General features: G+C 42.2%; 1 protein-coding gene across 1 annotated transcript in view; it reads right to left on the bottom strand.

The window, feature by feature from the left end:
* The window catches only part of adgrd2 (adhesion G protein-coupled receptor D2), a 143,789-nt gene that overhangs the window by 4,963 nt on the left and 120,817 nt on the right, over positions 1–18,009 (bottom strand). The window contains exon 23 of the mRNA XM_048613375.1: positions 1,140–1,170. Within this exon, the coding sequence (XP_048469332.1) occupies positions 1,140–1,170 (31 nt within the window). The remainder of the gene's footprint in view (positions 1–1,139; positions 1,171–18,009) is intronic.

Here is an 18,009-nt window from a genome sequence, read left to right as displayed (position 1 = left end):
TAGGCCCAAAACGTCAGCCTTCCTGCTCCTCTGATGCTGCTTGGCCTTCTGTGTTCATCCAGCTCTACACCTCATTATCTCAGATTCTCCAGCATCTGCAGTTCCTACTATCTCTGAAGCAAGCACGGATCCTGAGTGCAGTGAGGTCTTAGCAACATTCAGACTTGACTGAATAAGTGGCAAGTAACATTCCCACCACACAAGCTGCAGGCAATGAACATCTTCAAGAAAGCATAAATACTAGAGTGTACCAATCCCACACTCCAATGCTGACACCCAGCACAGTTTGTGGGGTCAAAGCAAAATCTCTTTGCCGATCATTTGTAGATGCTTAGATCACATCTGGCCAAGGTGTATACCACAGTACCCCTGGTCACAATAATACCTAGAGTACACCAAACTGGTTCAGTTTTTGGGCACTCTTTGGAAATAGCAGTCCTAAGTACTTGGAGGTTCTTTATCACCAGTTAGGCATATTGAATAACTGGCTTCATATAGACAGCGGGCCTCCTGCCTATAACATGTACACCAAACATTCAAAGAAAGGATGTATCCTAGGAAAAGAAAAGCAAAGGCAGACAGAAGAGAAAATTCACTTGATTCAGTTTTAAATTTATAAAACCAAACTAAATTCCTCTAACATCAAATACATTATAAAAGGACCATCAATTTGTAAAACTGAAAATCTTATTGATGATTACTTTGAGGTGAAATTTGTCTGGAACATATCTTCCTTACTGTTACTTTTCACTCCGTCTACTTATATTTTCCATAGGGATCAACCACAAAGGATATTGGACAGTGTGCAAAACGAGTTTCTGAGGCACTATCAAACATTTTGCAGCCCTGTCCAAGATTAATGTTATCGCCCATTGAAAACAGCAGTGCTTCCTCAGGTTATAATAGCGAACCTTAACCAAAGCTGTGGTTTAGTAAATTGTAGAGTCCACAAAACATGTTTTCATTTAAAAAATATTTATCTAGATAAGTTTGTCATCGACCTGTCAAATGTATACATCACTACAAGATTAGATTTTGTCTACTTGTCAGTTTTAGAATTCAGGGTTCACTGTGAATTGTTGAGAGATTTAGTTCCCCCCATTACAGCAAGAAAGCAATGGTACTGTAGTTGGACATACCTGATACTCTGAATGCTGTCAACTGAATCGCCTAAAAACAAAATTGGTGCAATGAAATTCAACCAAAAGTAACTTAATATGTCATACAGTCACAATATATCCCATACAGTATATGCATAAGGGGACATCTTCCCTACATTTGCCCAACCAATTCTTTTTTCATAATTTTAAAAAGCTCTATCCTTAGTCTTTTTTCCAGAAAAGGAGCCATAGCCTTTGCTAATAGATATAACCTCTTAGTTCCAGTTTTGTTCTAGTAAATTGTTTTTCATCTTTTTGATATTCTCTGCATTCTTTTTAAGCTGAAGTCCAGAACTATTCGCAGCACTCCATGTGCAGCCTAACCAAGATTCTACAAAGGGTTAAAGTAACTTCTCTACTTGTCAATTCTAGACCTACAGAAAGGAGTTCCAAAGATAGGGTTGGAGTTTGTGTTTGTGTTGTATGATCTATCTACTTGAATCAGCGCTTTTACATGTATGTACCCCTCTAGGTCCCTCCATTCCTCATTCATGTCTAAATGCTACTTTCCAATGATACCTTTATTCTTCCCATCAAAACAGAGCACCACACACTTATCTACATTGAAGTTAATTCTATTGGTTTCCAATACCAAACATAGCTACTGAACCGTACATTGTCAGCGAATGATAGATTATTTTTTAATTCATAATGCTGCTAAGAGTAATGAACTATTCTTAGTATGACATGTGTGGTCGGTACTGAGTGCATAGCAAATCAGAAATAGGCTGGGAAAAGTGGGGCATTGGAATAGATTTAATACACAACCATTTCAGCTCTGATAGAAATATTTCAATTCCATTCTATTCTTTGTTATGTAACAGAAACATAGCTGTCTTGGGTCTCCTTTATACCAATTTACACTGGAAAGTGTATGCTGTCAGAGGTCTAACATATCTGACACATGTTAAGTTATTTTAATTCAAATTCATCTTGTAGAATCCTAAGTTACTTAATTCAAATTAAAGTCACCAGAAATTGAAAATAGATAAAATTTTTGGCAAAGGAAATAATTAAACCAAGTTCATACGATGTTTAAGCTGATCCATCTACAATGTTTTAATATAATAGTGCCTCTTGTTGCCAATGTTACTGGAAAAACATTTAAAATTCAGCTTTGCTCAGGATGAAAATTTCTGGTGTGACAATTTTACATAAATAAATTTTAATTTTAAGAATAAATTAGTGATTCAGTAAAATTACTGAACAATGCTTCGAAATTGACCACTTTGGAATTACTTGCAATGTGACAGAACTGTGAGTTTCACATTATTAGGAAAGAAGGATGGTCAGAGACTGCAATCTGATATTGATCAGCTGGTGAATTGAGCAGAGCAGTGGCAGATGGAATTTAATCCAGATGACTGTGAGGTGATGCATTTGGCGAGGTACAATAACGGAAGGAAATACACAATGAATGGTAGGTCCCTAGGGAGCACTGAGGAATAAAGGGACCTTGGTGTACAAGTCCATAGATCTATGAAGGTGTTGGTACAGGTAGACAGGGTGGTAAAGAAGACATCAAGGGATATTTGACATCACAGAGGAGCAAGGAAGTCTTGTTACTATTTTATAAAATATTGGTAAGGCAACAGATGGAATACTGTGTGCAGTTCTGGTCACCACATTATCAGGTTTCACAGGACAAGATACAGAGGATGTTTCTTGGGATGGAAATTCTCAGTTATAAGGAGAGACTGGTAGGCTGGGTTTGTTTTCCCTGGAGCAGAGCAGGCTGAGAGCAGTGGTGTTAAGGGTGGGGTTGGGGGAGGGTGTATTTGATTGAGTTTTACAAAATTATGAGAGGCAGAGACAGGGTAGATCATGAGAATCTTTTCTCCCTGGCAGATATACCCCTACAGGCCATAAATTTAAGGTAAGGAGTATGCGGTTTAGAGGGCTTCTGAGGAAACATTTCTCACCCAGAGGGTGGTAGAAAAATGGAATGCACTGCCTGACAGGGTGGTGCAGGCAGATACTTTCACAACATTTAAGAAACATCTAGATGAGGGAGGGAATACATAACCATCAGAAGGATGAAAAGTCCAGAAGGGGATGTGGAGAAAGTTAGAGAGATAGTGGAGCATTCACAACCAAACAAAAAGCATTGGAGGCTTTTGGTCTGGATGCGTCAATGACTGAGAAGAGAGTCAGCTGCAGATAAGCTGAGGTAAGGGTGCGGGCGGATGCCTTTTTATATGTAAGTCTGAGTGTTCTTTGTAATGGAGGAGATATGAATTCAGAAATTTAGCTTGGGGTTGAATAGAATGTCCAAGTGTCAAATAATCTAGTTAGTGTGTGAGGAATTGAGGGGGTGGATTAAATCACTGGAAGGTGTATGCATTTTGTGGCCAAAACTGAAGCCAACAATTTTGATTTTCCAAATGTTAGCTGGAGGAAGTTCCAACTCATTCAATATTAGATATCAGATAAAATCACTCTCTGTCACCACAAAGACAGTGGAAGTGTCACGAAAGGTGCTTAGGAGGCAGAGCTACATGTCATCAAAATACAGGCGGAAGATAATCTCAAAGATGTGATAATATTACAAAGGTGATAAGACAGAGGAGGTCAATGATAGATCCAATAGTAACAAGGCAGTAGAACAAAGAGCATCATTACTGCAGATCATCTGCCTAATTGTATGAGCAAGAGAGGAATTAAGTCAGGGTAATGCAATTGAGCTGGACAGAGGTTGAGGATAGTTACTGGATGACATGGATCCTGTACAGAGGAATGTTCATGCTTAATGTGATCCAGTTCCATTCTATGGTGGATGGTGAATGCAACTGCATACTTGTATCCTCAAGTCTTTGGACTTGAGGGAGCGGAGATAGTTTCATTCAGGGAGGGATGAACAGGATTGGAGATAATAAACTTGGTCCTTGGTACCTAGCCCTCAAAAGTGGAGCTGAGAAAGTAGCTGGGCAAGTTGAGAGCTGCAGAAGCCTTGTGACAAATGGAAGACTAAAAATGAAAGTGCAATCTGTAAAGGGGGAGACTTTTTTCTCCCTCCCCCAAAAGAGATGCAGATGGTGTACGTTTGAAAGGAGTAAGACAGGGTTCATGAGAAATGGCTTCATAGTGACTGACGCATTGACAACAGAAAGGCCAAATGAGATAACGAGGTCTAGGCTGTGATTCAGAACAAAGATTAAATTGAAATTATCTATCTCACAGTCACTAGCAGGCAAATAACTTTTTATTTTATTCCAGTTATGACTGTAAAGAAAATCAGAGTAGGTTTAGATCTTTTTTCTAAAACAAGATGTTACATCTCCTTAACTGGAGATGAAAGTAACCTGAACATACAAGGCCAGAAATGGTATGAAATTGGTTTTGAAATGTTCAGCTAAAAGATGGAAACAATCATTTTTCTTAAGAGTTTCTATATAAAAATGTTCACAAATCGTTTTCCAATCACCATAAACTATTCATAGCCAGTCAGCAAATGCAATAGCATCCCAAGTGTGATCACATGACAGCAGCCGCTGTTGAATGAAATGGGAGAATAGGGAGACAATATTGTGGTTGGAAAGATGTTGGATTATCAGTCTCAGCTGGAATGCCTGGGATAGAGGCCAAGAGGAGGAGAAAAACTCATGTGTGATCATTCTGCGTGGGACACTATGAAACAATCTGGGCCTCTTGCCTGGTGATTCTTGTAGACAACAAAATTCCCAAAACATGAAAGAAAACTAATTATCACTGCAGTTGCAGTTTAAAACTGTATGGTCACAGAGATGTAATATTACAGGGATCTGAGTGACTTGGACTATGGTGAAAATGTGGCAGAACCAGATGAGAAATTGCTCAAGACCAATCACGATGGTAGGAAGAACTTGCTCCATCTTTAATGCTTTCCACTAATGGCAAGATTTTCATCAGGCAGTGGTGAGTTGTCTATTCAGAAGAATTATTGCCTGTTAACCACCTTGTTGATGGTAGTACCATTAACTCCAATAACATTCAGCTTTCTTTCTTATCATATTACCAAATAAACTAAACATTGAGTAAACGGCGACTTAGAAACCACAGCAGGTACCTGGTTGACCCAGTCTGCCAGCTTGCTCCAAATGACTTCCATGTTGCACACAGCCAAACACCACCTTAGGGCACGAGCCATGGGCACTAGCCTTACACATCCCTCAGCTACAACTATTGGCATCCAATCATCTGCAAACCCCTGACAATAATCATGACACCTCTCCGATGCACCAGCAGTGCCCTGTGGATCCAGAGGCCTGCACTACACTTCAAGCTAGCATTGAAAGGCTGCAGCAGGAACATGTTGTTGTGCAGGGACAGGCATCCAGCTCAAACTGGACCACGCTGAATCTCAGGTCTGCTCACTCACTCACTCAGCACATCACTGGATGGTCTGTGTACGTGTGTGTGTGCTTGTGTGTGTGTCTGTGTCTGTGTGTGTGTGTCTCTGCCTGTGTGTGTGTGTTTCTGTATGTGTTTGTCTGTGTGTGTGTGTGTGTGTCTGTGTGTGTCTGTGTGTCTGTGTGTGTGTGTGTCTGTGTGTGTGTGTGTCTGTATGTGTTTGTCTGTGTGTGTGTGTGTGTGTGTGTGTGTGTGTGCGTGTGTGTCTGTGTGTGTGTGTGTGTGTCTGTGTGTGTCTCTGCCTGTGTGTGTGTGTCTGTATGTGTTTGTCTGTGTGTGTGTGTGTGTGTCTGTGTGTGTGTGTGTGTCTGTGCCTGTGTGTGTGTCTGTATGTGTTTGTCTGTGTGTGTGTGTGTGTGTGTGTGTGTGTCTGTGTGTGTGTGTTTGTGTTTGTGTCTGTGTGTGTTTGTGTGTCTGTGTGTGTATGTGTGTGTCTGTGTGTGTGTGTGTGTGTCTGTCTGTCTGCCTGTCTGCCTGTCTGCCTGTCTGTGTGTGTCTGTCTGTGTGTGTCTGTGTGTCCAGCAGACCCTGAGGATGCTGCACCTGATTCTCCATCGCAGCCACCAACTGCTCTACGGAGACAGATAGACAGACAGTCACCTGCTCGAAGCAGATGGGGCCCCATAGTGTAGCTGCCCTCCTGCAGCTTCAGGGCAGTGCTCTTGCTGTCTGCTGCTCCTGCTCCTCCCTATGCACGTGGACAAAATCCCTGACTGCTAACACCACAGGGTCCTCTGCTGCCTGGCATTCCATGAGCTTGGTCTCCAGCAGCCTTCTGAGTGCCAGAAGCCTGGGGCATTTCTTCCTTGGCCAGCTGTGGGCCAGTGACAGCGAGCTGCTCACCAGCTCCACATTCTCTAAGCTGAACGGATTGTCTGTGGTGTCTCTATCAGAGTTGGGGGAGGGGGGTGCAGGAGGCAGCTTTGCCAATACTTCCTCTGAGTCCCCACCATTCTCATCCTCAGAGATCAAGGAGGTGCCTTCATGCTGAGCGGCCTATTCTGCTGTAGGGGAGATGGTCACCCCACTGACACCTGCTAGACATCAAGGAGAGTAGGTGTAGCCGCCAGCGGTCTGAAATAAATGACAAATGTGGTGAAATGAAGAGTGGTACATACATGGTCGGTACAACATCAATGTCTTCAGCATCACCATAGAGCGATCCTGAGGATCGCTGAGGGTTCTGAGGAAGGGTCACCGGACCCGAAACGTTAACTCTGTTTTCTCCTCCACAGATGCTGCCAGACCTGCTGAGCTTTTCCAGCAACTTTGTTTTTGTTCCCGATTTACAGCATCTGCAGTTCTTTTGGTTTTTATGGAGCGATCCCAGCTTGTCCCGAGAGGACCAGGATTCTCTCCACCCTGTGAGTGAGGAGTCAAATGACAGGCAAAACAACCCCACAGCCTAGTTTGTCCCGAAATGAGAACTGATGAGGTGAAAGTGGGTGGCACTGCTGTTAGCGCTGGTGTGGATTGTTGAAAGATAGTGAGGTGTTCTGAGGTAGTGAGGAGGCAGCACAGAGAGTATGCAGAGTTAGTAGTGTGGGAAGTTGGGGACGGTCATAGCCAGTGAGGGAAGATTTTTCGGGCAAAAGTGAGGGTGGCAGAGCACGAGGCTTGGTGAGAGGTCGGGGTAGTAGCAGAGATAAAGTTAACGGGAGGTGGCCGAGAGAGGAGTGTGGCACTTTATCCTGGTGGAGCAGAGAAGGAAGCCTCAGGAACGTGGACTCCTGCTCCGTACACCATCCCAGTTGCCAGGATTTCCAGGTCTCTGTCAGAGAATCACGGTGCCAGCTTCCCCTGATATGACATGTTCAGACTGGGTCCTTGACTGAGTGGGGCAGTTTCAGAATGCTGCTTCCTGTCTGGGTACACAGCGACCTTTTAAAGACATCACAGGTGCAAGAGTGCCAATGTTTTGGCAGATACCTGGTGAGTGGTGAGTTGTTCTGGGAATGGTGCATGGTAAGATTGGACCAGAATTGTAATTACTGAGGTGAGTAAGATACCTCAGAGAACTCGCCAGGCTACACAGTAACAAACCTTCCAAAAAACTCGACACAACTCGCTCTTAGCCAAAAAGCAATGTAAGATTCAGTCTTGTTGTCACAGACTATGCTTCAGAACTTTACTACTTATTGCTCTCTGTTCGGCATTTCCATTAGTTTTGATGAAATAAATCTGCAGCTGATTTTACCAAATGAAAACCATGTGGGAAACAAATACGTTCAGTGATCAAAATGACCCAACTCTTTCAGCACTGCAATCCCTTGAAATGTATCGCACAAGGAGCAAATCTTAAGGACAAAACATCTCCACTCACAGAAAGACAAAGCAAAATGGAACACAAATATGTCAAAGAATCATACAATCTGCACAATGTGGAAGCAGGCCATTCAGCCTACTAATTTCACAGAGACCCCCCTACCAGCGTCCCACCCAGACCCACTCCCCTACATTTTCCATGGCCAATCCACCCAGCCTGCACATCACTGGACAGTATGGGCAATTTTGCACGGGCAGTCCACCTAACCTGCACATCCTTGGACTGTGGGAGGAAACCAGAGCACCCAGAAGAAACCCACACAGACAAGGGCAGAATGTGCAAACTCCATACAGACAGTTGCCCGAGAGTAGAATCTAACTCAGGTCCCTGGTGCTGTGAGACAGCAGTGCTACCCACTGAGCCACTGTGCTACCCATATAGTTTTCAATTTTCCACATTCTGTCAAGTACAGAGATTTGTAGCTTTGAAATTGAAAGGTTTAAAAGGTAGAGACAGCATAAGGAAGCTGTGATAATCAGATATTGACAATGGGCTTTCAAAATGTACAAATCAATCGTAAAAGCTTCTATAGATATGTGAAAAGAAAAAGGTTAATGAAGTTAAATACAGGTCCCCTGCATTCAGAAATAAGGGAATTTATAACGGGGAACAAAGAGGTGAGAGACCAATTAAATACCACACTTCAGGTCTATTTTCACAAAATAAGATACAAATAACATCCCAAAAATATGGGGAATCTCAAGAACTAATATGTAGGAGGAATTGAAAAAAAAAATCAGAATTAGTAGCAAAATGGTATTGGGCAAACTAAGGGGATTAAAGTTAGATAAGTCCTCAGGGCTTGATAACCTCCACCCCAGAATACTTAAGCAAATGGTCCTGGAAAAAGCAAATGGTCATCTTCCAAAATTCTAAACTTCCAAAGTTCCCATAGATTGGAGATAGCCAATATAACCCTACTATTTAAGAAGGGAGGTAGAGAGAAAACAGTGAACGAAAGACCAGTTATCTTGACATTGGAAGTGAGAAGAATGCTGGAGTCATTGTAAAGATGTAAAGCAGAGCACTTGGAAGATAGTAACAGGATCAGACAGAGTCAGCACAGATTTACAAGGGGTTTGATAAATCTGTGGGAACGTTTGGATGATGTAACTAATAGAGTGGATAAGGGGAAGCCAGTGGATGTGGTTTACTTGGATTTTCAGAGGCTTTTGATAAGGTCCCACAAAACAGATTAGTACGTAAAATTAAAGGACTTGTGATTAGAGGTCATGTGTTGAAGTAGATTAAGAACTGGTTGGCAGGCAGGAAATTAAGAAAGGAATAAGCAGGTCTTTTTCAAGTGGTTGGCAATGACTAGTGGGTTACCAAGGGATCAGTGGTTAGATCACAGCTATTCACAATATATAGTAATGACTTAGATGATGGAACTGTGTCATATCTCCTATCTTGCAAATAATGCAAACCTGGCTGAGGGTGTGAGCTGTGACGAGGATGCAGAGAAGTCTCAGTGTGAGTTGGACAAGTTATATTAAGTAGACAAATACATTTAATGTGGATAAATTCAAGGTTACCGACTTTGATAGCAAATAAGTAAGGCAGATTATTATCTGGATGGCAGTAGGTTGGGAAAGGGAGAGGGGCAATGAGACCTAGGTGTCTTTGTGCACCAATTGCTGAAAGTCAGTGTGCAGGTGCAGCAGATGGTGAAGGAGACAAATGGTATGTTGGCCTTCATACCGAGAGGTTTCGGGTACAGAAGCAAGGATATCTTGTTCCAATTGTACAGGGTCTTGGTGTGACCACATCTGGATGACTGTGTCAGTTTTGGTCTCCTTATCTGAGGAAGGATGTTAGACCATTGAGGGAGGGCAAAGAAGGTTTACCACACTAATTCCTGGGAATGGTGGGACTGATGTTTGGGGAGAGACTGGATCAGTTAGGATTATACTCACTGGAGTTTAGAAAAATGCGGGGGGAGTCTCATAGAAACCTATAAAATTCTAATAGGACTAGATAGGGAGATGCAGGTAGGATGTTCTTGGTAGGGGAAGTCCAGAACCAGGGGTGTAGGTCTAAGGGGTAGGCCGTTTAGCACAGGGATGAGAAGAAATTTCTTCACCAAGACAATAGTGAGCCTGTGGAATTCTCTGTCACAGAAAATTATTGAGGCCAAAACATTAAAGACTTTGAAGGAAGATGTAGATACAGTTCTTAGGACTAAATGGATCAAAGGATATGTGGAGAAAGCAGGAATAGGGTACTGAGTTGTTTGTCAGGCATGATCACATTGAATGGTGGAGCAGACTCCAAGGACCAAGTGGCCTATCCTGCTCCTATATTCTACGTTTCTAAAACTTAGACCGATAAAGCAACTGACAGTAGACACCATCTGATTGTGGCCAGCTGAAGCTGTTAGCTCAAAAATTATTTACTCATTCTTCCTACTTCTATCTTTGGGTTTCCACTGAGAACTCTTAATCAAAGTATCAGCTTGAAATCTGAAGCACTCACACAAATAGTGGACTTGGTTCTAAGTAAGTACAACATTCATTTGTAAGATGCCAATCTGATTATCTTTATCACCTCATGGTACACGAGGAAGATCAAAGGCTCCCTGATGTGTCAGCTTAGACAATTATTTACGCTGCAAAGTAGTGTGAAACCCAGTCAATGTTGACGTATACAAGTGGAAATTTCCAGACCCAAATTGAATGTGGTGTTTCATACCCACCAGATTTAATGTGATATTAATTTTTCCAAGTAGCTAGGCTGTCAGAGCAATATATTTTGTTTCCCACACTTCTGGATATGAGACAATTTCTTTCCTATCCTGCCTGTACAGGTGGATCGGTTTACTTGTCTAGGAAGCACCACACAACATGTGTAGCAATGATCCACAAGGCGACTATGCTAATGGATCATCTTGGAGCATAAGGCCAATGATTACTCAAGGAGTTCACAGAAGACTTGTCTATATTTGATGTGTGAATAAGTTCTCTCAAACAATACTTAATGCCTCAGAAAGGTTGAACAATACACATTCCATCAGAGATGTCAGGGAAAGGATAAGCCCATTAAAAAAAAATGTAGCAGCATTAAGGCAACTTGCTTCGACATGAGAATTTGGCACCAATTAAACACGGAACTAATTACATGAAAATATTTTAATTCCAAGAATTAGAGACCTCCTCACAGAAGAGGATGAATGCCCAGACTGAGGAGGTGATGGCCTAGTGGTATTATCACTCAACTGTAAATACAAAAACACAGTTAATATTCTGGGAACTGGGGCTCAAATCCACCATGCTGGAATATGGTGGAATTAAGAATCTACAGATGACTGTGAAACCATTGTCAATTGTCAGAAAAAACCCATCTGGCTCACTAATGTCCTTGAGGGAAGGAAACTGTCATCCTTACCTCATCAGGCCTACATGTGACTCCAGACCCACAGCAACTTGGTTGACTCTTAACTGACCTCTGGACCATTAGGGACAAGCAATAAATGCTGGTCTTGCCTGACAGCCCTCATCCCATGAATGTGAAAGCTGTCAGGCAAGAAAAGTGTCAGGCAGCATGCACCCCCCCACCCCCCCTCCCCTTCACTGTAAAAGACAGAGTCAGGCAGCCTGCCCCCCCCACCTCTCTCTCACTGTAACAGACAGAGTCAGGCAGCATACCCCCCCCATCTCTCTGTCACTATAACACACAGTGTCAGGCAGCATGCAACCCTCCACCTCTCTGTCACTGTAACACACAGTTTCAGGCAGCAGCTTTGTTTCACTGATGGCACCTTACTAAAGGCAGTCAGCCTGTGTGAAAGGAGGGGTACGTGAATGGCATGGTCCTGCATCAGAGTCAGAGCTGGAGCTTATGTGGCAAATATATGGTTTAAGAATAAAACATTACATGAAAGGGAAAGGGGAGACATGCTTTGTAAAGTGAGGGTGGACTTCTGTCAATCAGAGGGCATTGCCATGGTCAGTCCAGGCACTTGGCCATTTCCAATCCAGGCGCGTGGCCATGGTCAGTCCAGGGGCTTGGTGATGACTAGTCCAGGCGCGTGGCCATGGTCAGTCCAGGGGCTTGGCCATTTCCAATCCAGGCACTTGGCCATGGTCAGTCCAGGGGCTTGGTGATGACTAGTCCAGGCACGTGGCCATGGTCAGTCAGGCAGATGGTCCAATGCAAGTGAGGGGACCTGCTTCATTACAGGCTGAGGTGATGGCTGCCCGGTGAAATCAGTCAGCACCATGCTGCTCACTCAGCTGGGGTCATCTTGTGAATTCAGTCTGGGCAGTGAGCCACAATGAGTCAGTGTGTGTGAGGCATCTCTGGGTTTCTACAGGAGGCTACCACAAGCTGAGGAGGAGGTCCAGGGCTTGGGTCAGGTAGCGTCCAGCTGCCCTTTACATCTGCTGCCTGAAACTTCAACCTCAGAAGATCCTGCCAGAGGCCACAGCCTCCTGGCTCCTCCCCACATAATGTGGCAAGTAACTAGTGCAACATCTTGCTTGCATAGATAATGAGTTCTGAAGCAGGTAACGGCATGAGGTTACTCAGCTCAGGCACTGGCCAACCAACCCAATGCCACAATGAAAAGTCTCACCCATAGTAAATAATCCCACAATAGCTCTGTATCCTATTTGTGTTTTCACTTGCAGTGCACAAAATATTTCTAAAGGGAAATATCCAAAAATAAGCATTTCTCAGGTATAACCAAAGTTTCAAACGTCTTGACTGCAAGGATAAATCATGGACTTGTCAAAATGCAACCACTCACAAAGCTCAAAATAATCTTCACCCTAGGATGTCCCCTCTGGCTTCTCTTTTGCTTGGTTTGTAAGACTAATTTTAGGGTTCAGTGAAACTCCCAGCCGAGGGACAGACTTTGTAAAACAAAAGTCTCATTTTTTAAATTCAATACACGAACAGCTGCCACAAATATATTTCTCATTTATTCATATATTTCTCTGCACTCCCGGAGGGAAATATCACAAAGAAAGAAACTAATTCATCTATTTAAAGCTAAACCAATCATATTCAATATCAAAACCTATCAAGATACAGAAGAACTAAGTATACAAATGCAACATGTTTTGTTCAGAGTCACAATGTGATGTTATTGCTGATACAGCAGTGTCAAGTTACAATTAACACAAATTGGGGTCACTGTGAGGTTTCATTAACACTCATCTAAAGACTGCTGGAAAAACCCTCAAGTAAATGGCACGTATGTTAGAGATGACATTTGATCTCCTTAGAGCAGTAACAAGTGAAGTTTAACACATTGCAAGCTGCACATAGTCTTCAACGCCCCCAACTGTGAAGTTAATAATAAAGTCACACCTGACAGTTCCAAAGCTTTGGACAATTCCAGGGTTCATAGTTATCACAAAGTCACTTCAAAGATCCATAACAGCAGACTTCATGATAACCAAAAAATATGTACATTTTTGGATATTTCTTGTGACTGAACCATCAATGACTTAGAGACATCTCTTTGATCAGTTCTCAATATTATTTGCTAGTAGCACTCATACTATTTTCTAATTCCACCCCATTTTAATATTTGAAAATTAAACATGTTTCCTGATGCCAACAAAAACAGCTGAATTCTAACCTTAAATTCGATGGCAGCTCACAGTTGTGTTTCTCATTTTCAAGGGGTTTATTTTGGCCTTACTCATTCTTTCCCTTTTGAAGGTTCTGATTCTTGCTTGCACATGAAGGCAATGGACGTGGGGAACTAGACTTTAAACGCTGCTAAAAAGAGGTGAGAAATTAAAGCATTTCGTCTTGGACTCAGCAGAAGTAGGACATGAAACAGGTTTGAACAAAGAGGCTCCACTTTATAGGAGCAAATTACTGCAGATGCTGGAATCTGTTCTGAAAACAACAAATGCCGGAGATCACAGTGGGTCAGTCAGCATCCATGTAAAGACAGGAAACTAACGTTTCAAGTTTAGACGATTTGAATGCTCTGCTGAAGAGTCATCTAGACTCAAAATGTTAGCTTGTTCTCTCTCCATGGATGCAACCTGATCCATTGTTAGCTCCAGCATTTATTGCTTTCAGCACAGGCTCCATTTATGCTACTGTCAAGCCAGAGGGTTACATATATAAATACTCAAGACCTTGTTTTACATGGATAAAAGGAATTTGTACATATATTGCAGCTTTTTCAAAAAGGTCATGGATACTGCCAAAGTGTATTGCATCCCCATGGCAATATCCTCACCAATCAGAATCTACCTGTCTGGTCTGAGAATTAAGATTGACAGTTAATTGATCTTTCTGTATTCTCATATCAATTATGGCCCAAACAATCAGCACCCTCTTTTCACTCTCTATGAAATGATGTCTCTTTTCAAGTTTGCTTCCTGCATTCTAGTTCTAATAAGTGCAAGATAAACAGTTTCAACTGCTCGTCGCCTTTTGCAATGTTTAAGTACTGTGCTAACTAGATTTTAATCAAAGCTTTGAGAATGGGGATCTTGATCTTACCCACGAATTGACACATTGAGATATCGAGTTGAGGTAGATGTAGAACATGAGGTTCAGGCTACGCAAAACCATTTCAGCTCCCCTTTCAAATTTCAACTGCAGGCATTACTTTCCTAAAAACCAGGAGGGGCCCAATTTAACATAGCTTCATGACATCATCAACGCAGTAAAGTAAATTTATCAGTGACTGAGACAAAGGTTTGAACTGCAGAAAAGCGGCTGTCTGCTCTCCAACACAAGTGGTTCTTTTAGCACTCCCCATGCATGAGTCAGGAAGAAAGACTTCAGCCAACTGTACCAGCTCTGAGCAATGCCCTGAGTTTCTGCACTCAGCTAGTTTTAATTTGATTAGATGGCTGGGAAGACAGTAACCAGTTTGTCAGCTCCAGAATTAAAACCAAGACCTTCTTGTGTCAAGACTCTCTGTTTAACATCAGAAAAGCTCTGGTTTCTTGAGTGATGCTTTTAACCCAGGCCCTGTCTGTCCTCTCAGGTGGATGAAAAACATCCAATGACATTATTTTGAAGAACAGCAGGGGAGCTATTCTCAGTATCCATCTGATATTTATTCATCAATCAACATCTCAAAAAATGTTATAATCCCAGTGCAATTTATAGAACTTTGTGCACAAATTTGCTGCCACCTTTCCTACATTACATCAATGACTACATTTCAAAAGTAGTTCATTATCTGTGTTATGTTTTGGGACATTCTAAGATCACGGGACGTTATATAAATGCCAATCTTTAATTTGTTACAAAAGAATTGGATTGTATACAATAGGAAAACAATTGGAATAGCTGCCTTATAATCTATTGTAAGGTTGTAACACAATGAAGAAATTCAAATGCCAAGAACAAAACAAGCCTCAAATACCTAAGATCAGAACTTGAGGTTGTCTTCAAATCTTAGCATTATAACAAACTATTCAAGATACTTTTCCAAAAAAAGTGTTGCCTTCAGTGTGACTTTATTTCAGGTTTTGCTAGAGGGTTTCATGACATTTGACACTTTGCAAGGACATGGTTTGAGTAGTGCTGGTTATCCCTTGCTTCCTACCCAATGATCACTACTAATGTGCAAACTTGGAGAACAACTATCAGGAGACTTTTCAAATGCCACACACATTCGTTCCTTGAATAGGGAGAAGCAGTTCAAGTTTTCTTGCAACACTGCAGCTTGTCTGAATGTTACTGGATATCTCCTTACTGCCAATCTCACACGACCCTCACCAATTTCTCACCAATGCTCGTGTCTTTTAGTGCTTGGGGAAAGTCAGCCCAAAAAATTCACAGTGAAAAATAGAAGTATTGGCAACCATTAATTAAAAATGAATAAACTACAATACATATAAATTACAATATGGATAAAGACAATTTGCCACAACATGTCTAACCTGCTGTTTATGCCATTTTTTCTCATCGGCATATTGGCTGAGCCCAATATGTCTGAGAGAAACATTTTGGCTTTTATGATAGAGCGGAGCAGAATTTGTTGACCTTGTATAATATTTGTACACAGCTGCCTCTTAATCTCCCTAAGTTTCTTGTTACACCATTTTAATCTTCAGTAACTAAGCAATACTGCATTAGAGATTTACTAAGCAAGAAAGAAAGTTGATAATGGCTTTGTGACAGATAATACAGATAACAAGTAGCAGTTACAAACTATAATTTAAATTCACTTTAGGCTAATTGAAGAAATGTCCTCCTACTAAATATGGGGAAGTCCAAAACTTCTGTTTCCTTGACGCCAACTCCATCCCTCTCCTTGGCAAGCTTCATGTCATTTCTTTGTTTTTATATTTGTTCACAGGATGTAGGATCATTGGTTAGGCCAACGTTTATTACCCGCTCCTAATTGTTCTTGAGAAGATAGTGATGAGCCGCCTTCCTGAGTCTATGGGCTGTAGGACTACTTACAAGGCTGTTAGGAAAGGAGTTCCAGGAGATTGCTTTAGTTACATTAATGAACAGTGATGTAGTTCCAAGGCAGGATGGTGTGTAATTTAGAGGGGAACTTGTAGGTGGTGGTGTTCCCATGCATCTTGGACTGGACTTCCCCATCACTGACGATGGAAACATTTGTGGAACCTCTTCCTCCAGCAAGTTGCGGCAGGACTGCAAAGTTTAGATATGATCTGTTTGTTGTTGAATTGCTTATCCCTGTTTATCACTCACTACTTATGCTGTTTGGCATGCAAACAGCCTTGTTTTGTACCTTCACCAGGTTGGCATCTGATTTTCAGGTATCCCTGGTGCTGCTCCTGGAATGCCCTCCTGCATTCTTCACAGAACTAGAGATGATCCCTTGGCTTAGTGCTAATGGTAGACTGGGAGAAATGCTGGGCCATGAGGTTGCAGATTGTGTTTGAATATGATTCTATTGCTGCTGGTGGCCCGTAGCACCTTAGGGATGCCCAGTCTTGAAGCTGTTCAAAATCTGTCCCATTAGCACAGTGATGGTGCCAAACAATATGATGGAAGATATCTCCATGTGGACTGTGTGAAGGTTATTCCACTGATTCTATCACGTATGTGTCATTCTGTCATCTGTGACGAGCAGCTTGGAGAGAATAAGGTCAAGTTTGTTTTTCTCTCTTGTTTGTTCCTTCATTACCTGCTGCAAGATCAGTCTAGAAGCTTTTGTACTTGACCAGCTCAATCAGTAGTAGTACTACTGAGGTATTCATGATGACAGACATTGAAGTCCCAGAGTGCATTCTATGTGGGCCCTTGCTAACCACAGTGCTTCTTGCCAATGCTGTTGGACATGGAGTAGGATTTATTCATCAGCTAAGAAGGTTGGCGTGTCAAGGGGGTGGAGGTGAAATGTGGTAATCAGCGAGAGGTTTCCTTGCTCATATTCGATGTGAGGCCAAGAGACTTCATGGGGTCTGGAGTCAATGTTAAGGCCTCTGAGGCCAACTCATTCCTGGCTGTATGTCATGGTACACCACCTCTGCTGGAGAGGGCATACCCAGAGGTGCTAATAATGTTGTCTAAGACACTGCAAAGTATGTTTCTGTGAGTATGACTGGGTCAGTCTTTGTTTGACTAGTCGATGAGAGTTCTTTCCCAATTTTGGCACCAGCCCCCAAATGTTACAATGGAGGACTTTGCAGCTTCAGCTGCGTTGAGTTTGCTATTATCATTTCCTAGGTTAGTGCTTTGTGGTCCATCCAACTTCATTCCTTTCTTTAGGTTTTGTCGCTGTTTGATGCAGCTGCATGGTTTGCTAGGCCATTTCAGACAGCAGTTAACTGTCAACCATATTGCTTTGGATCTGGAGTCACACATCAGCCAGATCAAGTGAAAGTAATGGATTTTCTCCCCTAAAGTGAATCCCAGATGGGTTTTTTTTTACAACAATCGATAACAGTCATCATGAGATTTTAATTCCAGATGTACTTTTTAAAATTCAAATTCTACCATCTTCCACGGTGAGATTTGAACCTAAGAATCAGTTGCATGTCTGGAATCCTAGTCCAGCAACAACACCACGACACCATCTCCCGCTCAGCCTCTGACCTTCCCCTGAGACCGCAGTATTTATGTGGCATGTACATCTGACCCATATAGCTTCTGGGTATATGTTGATGTCATCAGTGCTATGAAAAACTGCAGACCTGAAATAATAAGGTGTAGAGCTGGATGAACACA

This window comes from Rhincodon typus, chromosome 28 (assembly GCF_021869965.1).
Source record: "Rhincodon typus isolate 14 chromosome 28, sRhiTyp1.1, whole genome shotgun sequence".
Lineage (NCBI taxonomy): Eukaryota > Metazoa > Chordata > Chondrichthyes > Orectolobiformes > Rhincodontidae > Rhincodon > Rhincodon typus.
The sequence above is the reverse complement of the archived record's forward strand: the minus strand, read 5'-3'. Positions and strand labels throughout refer to the sequence as shown.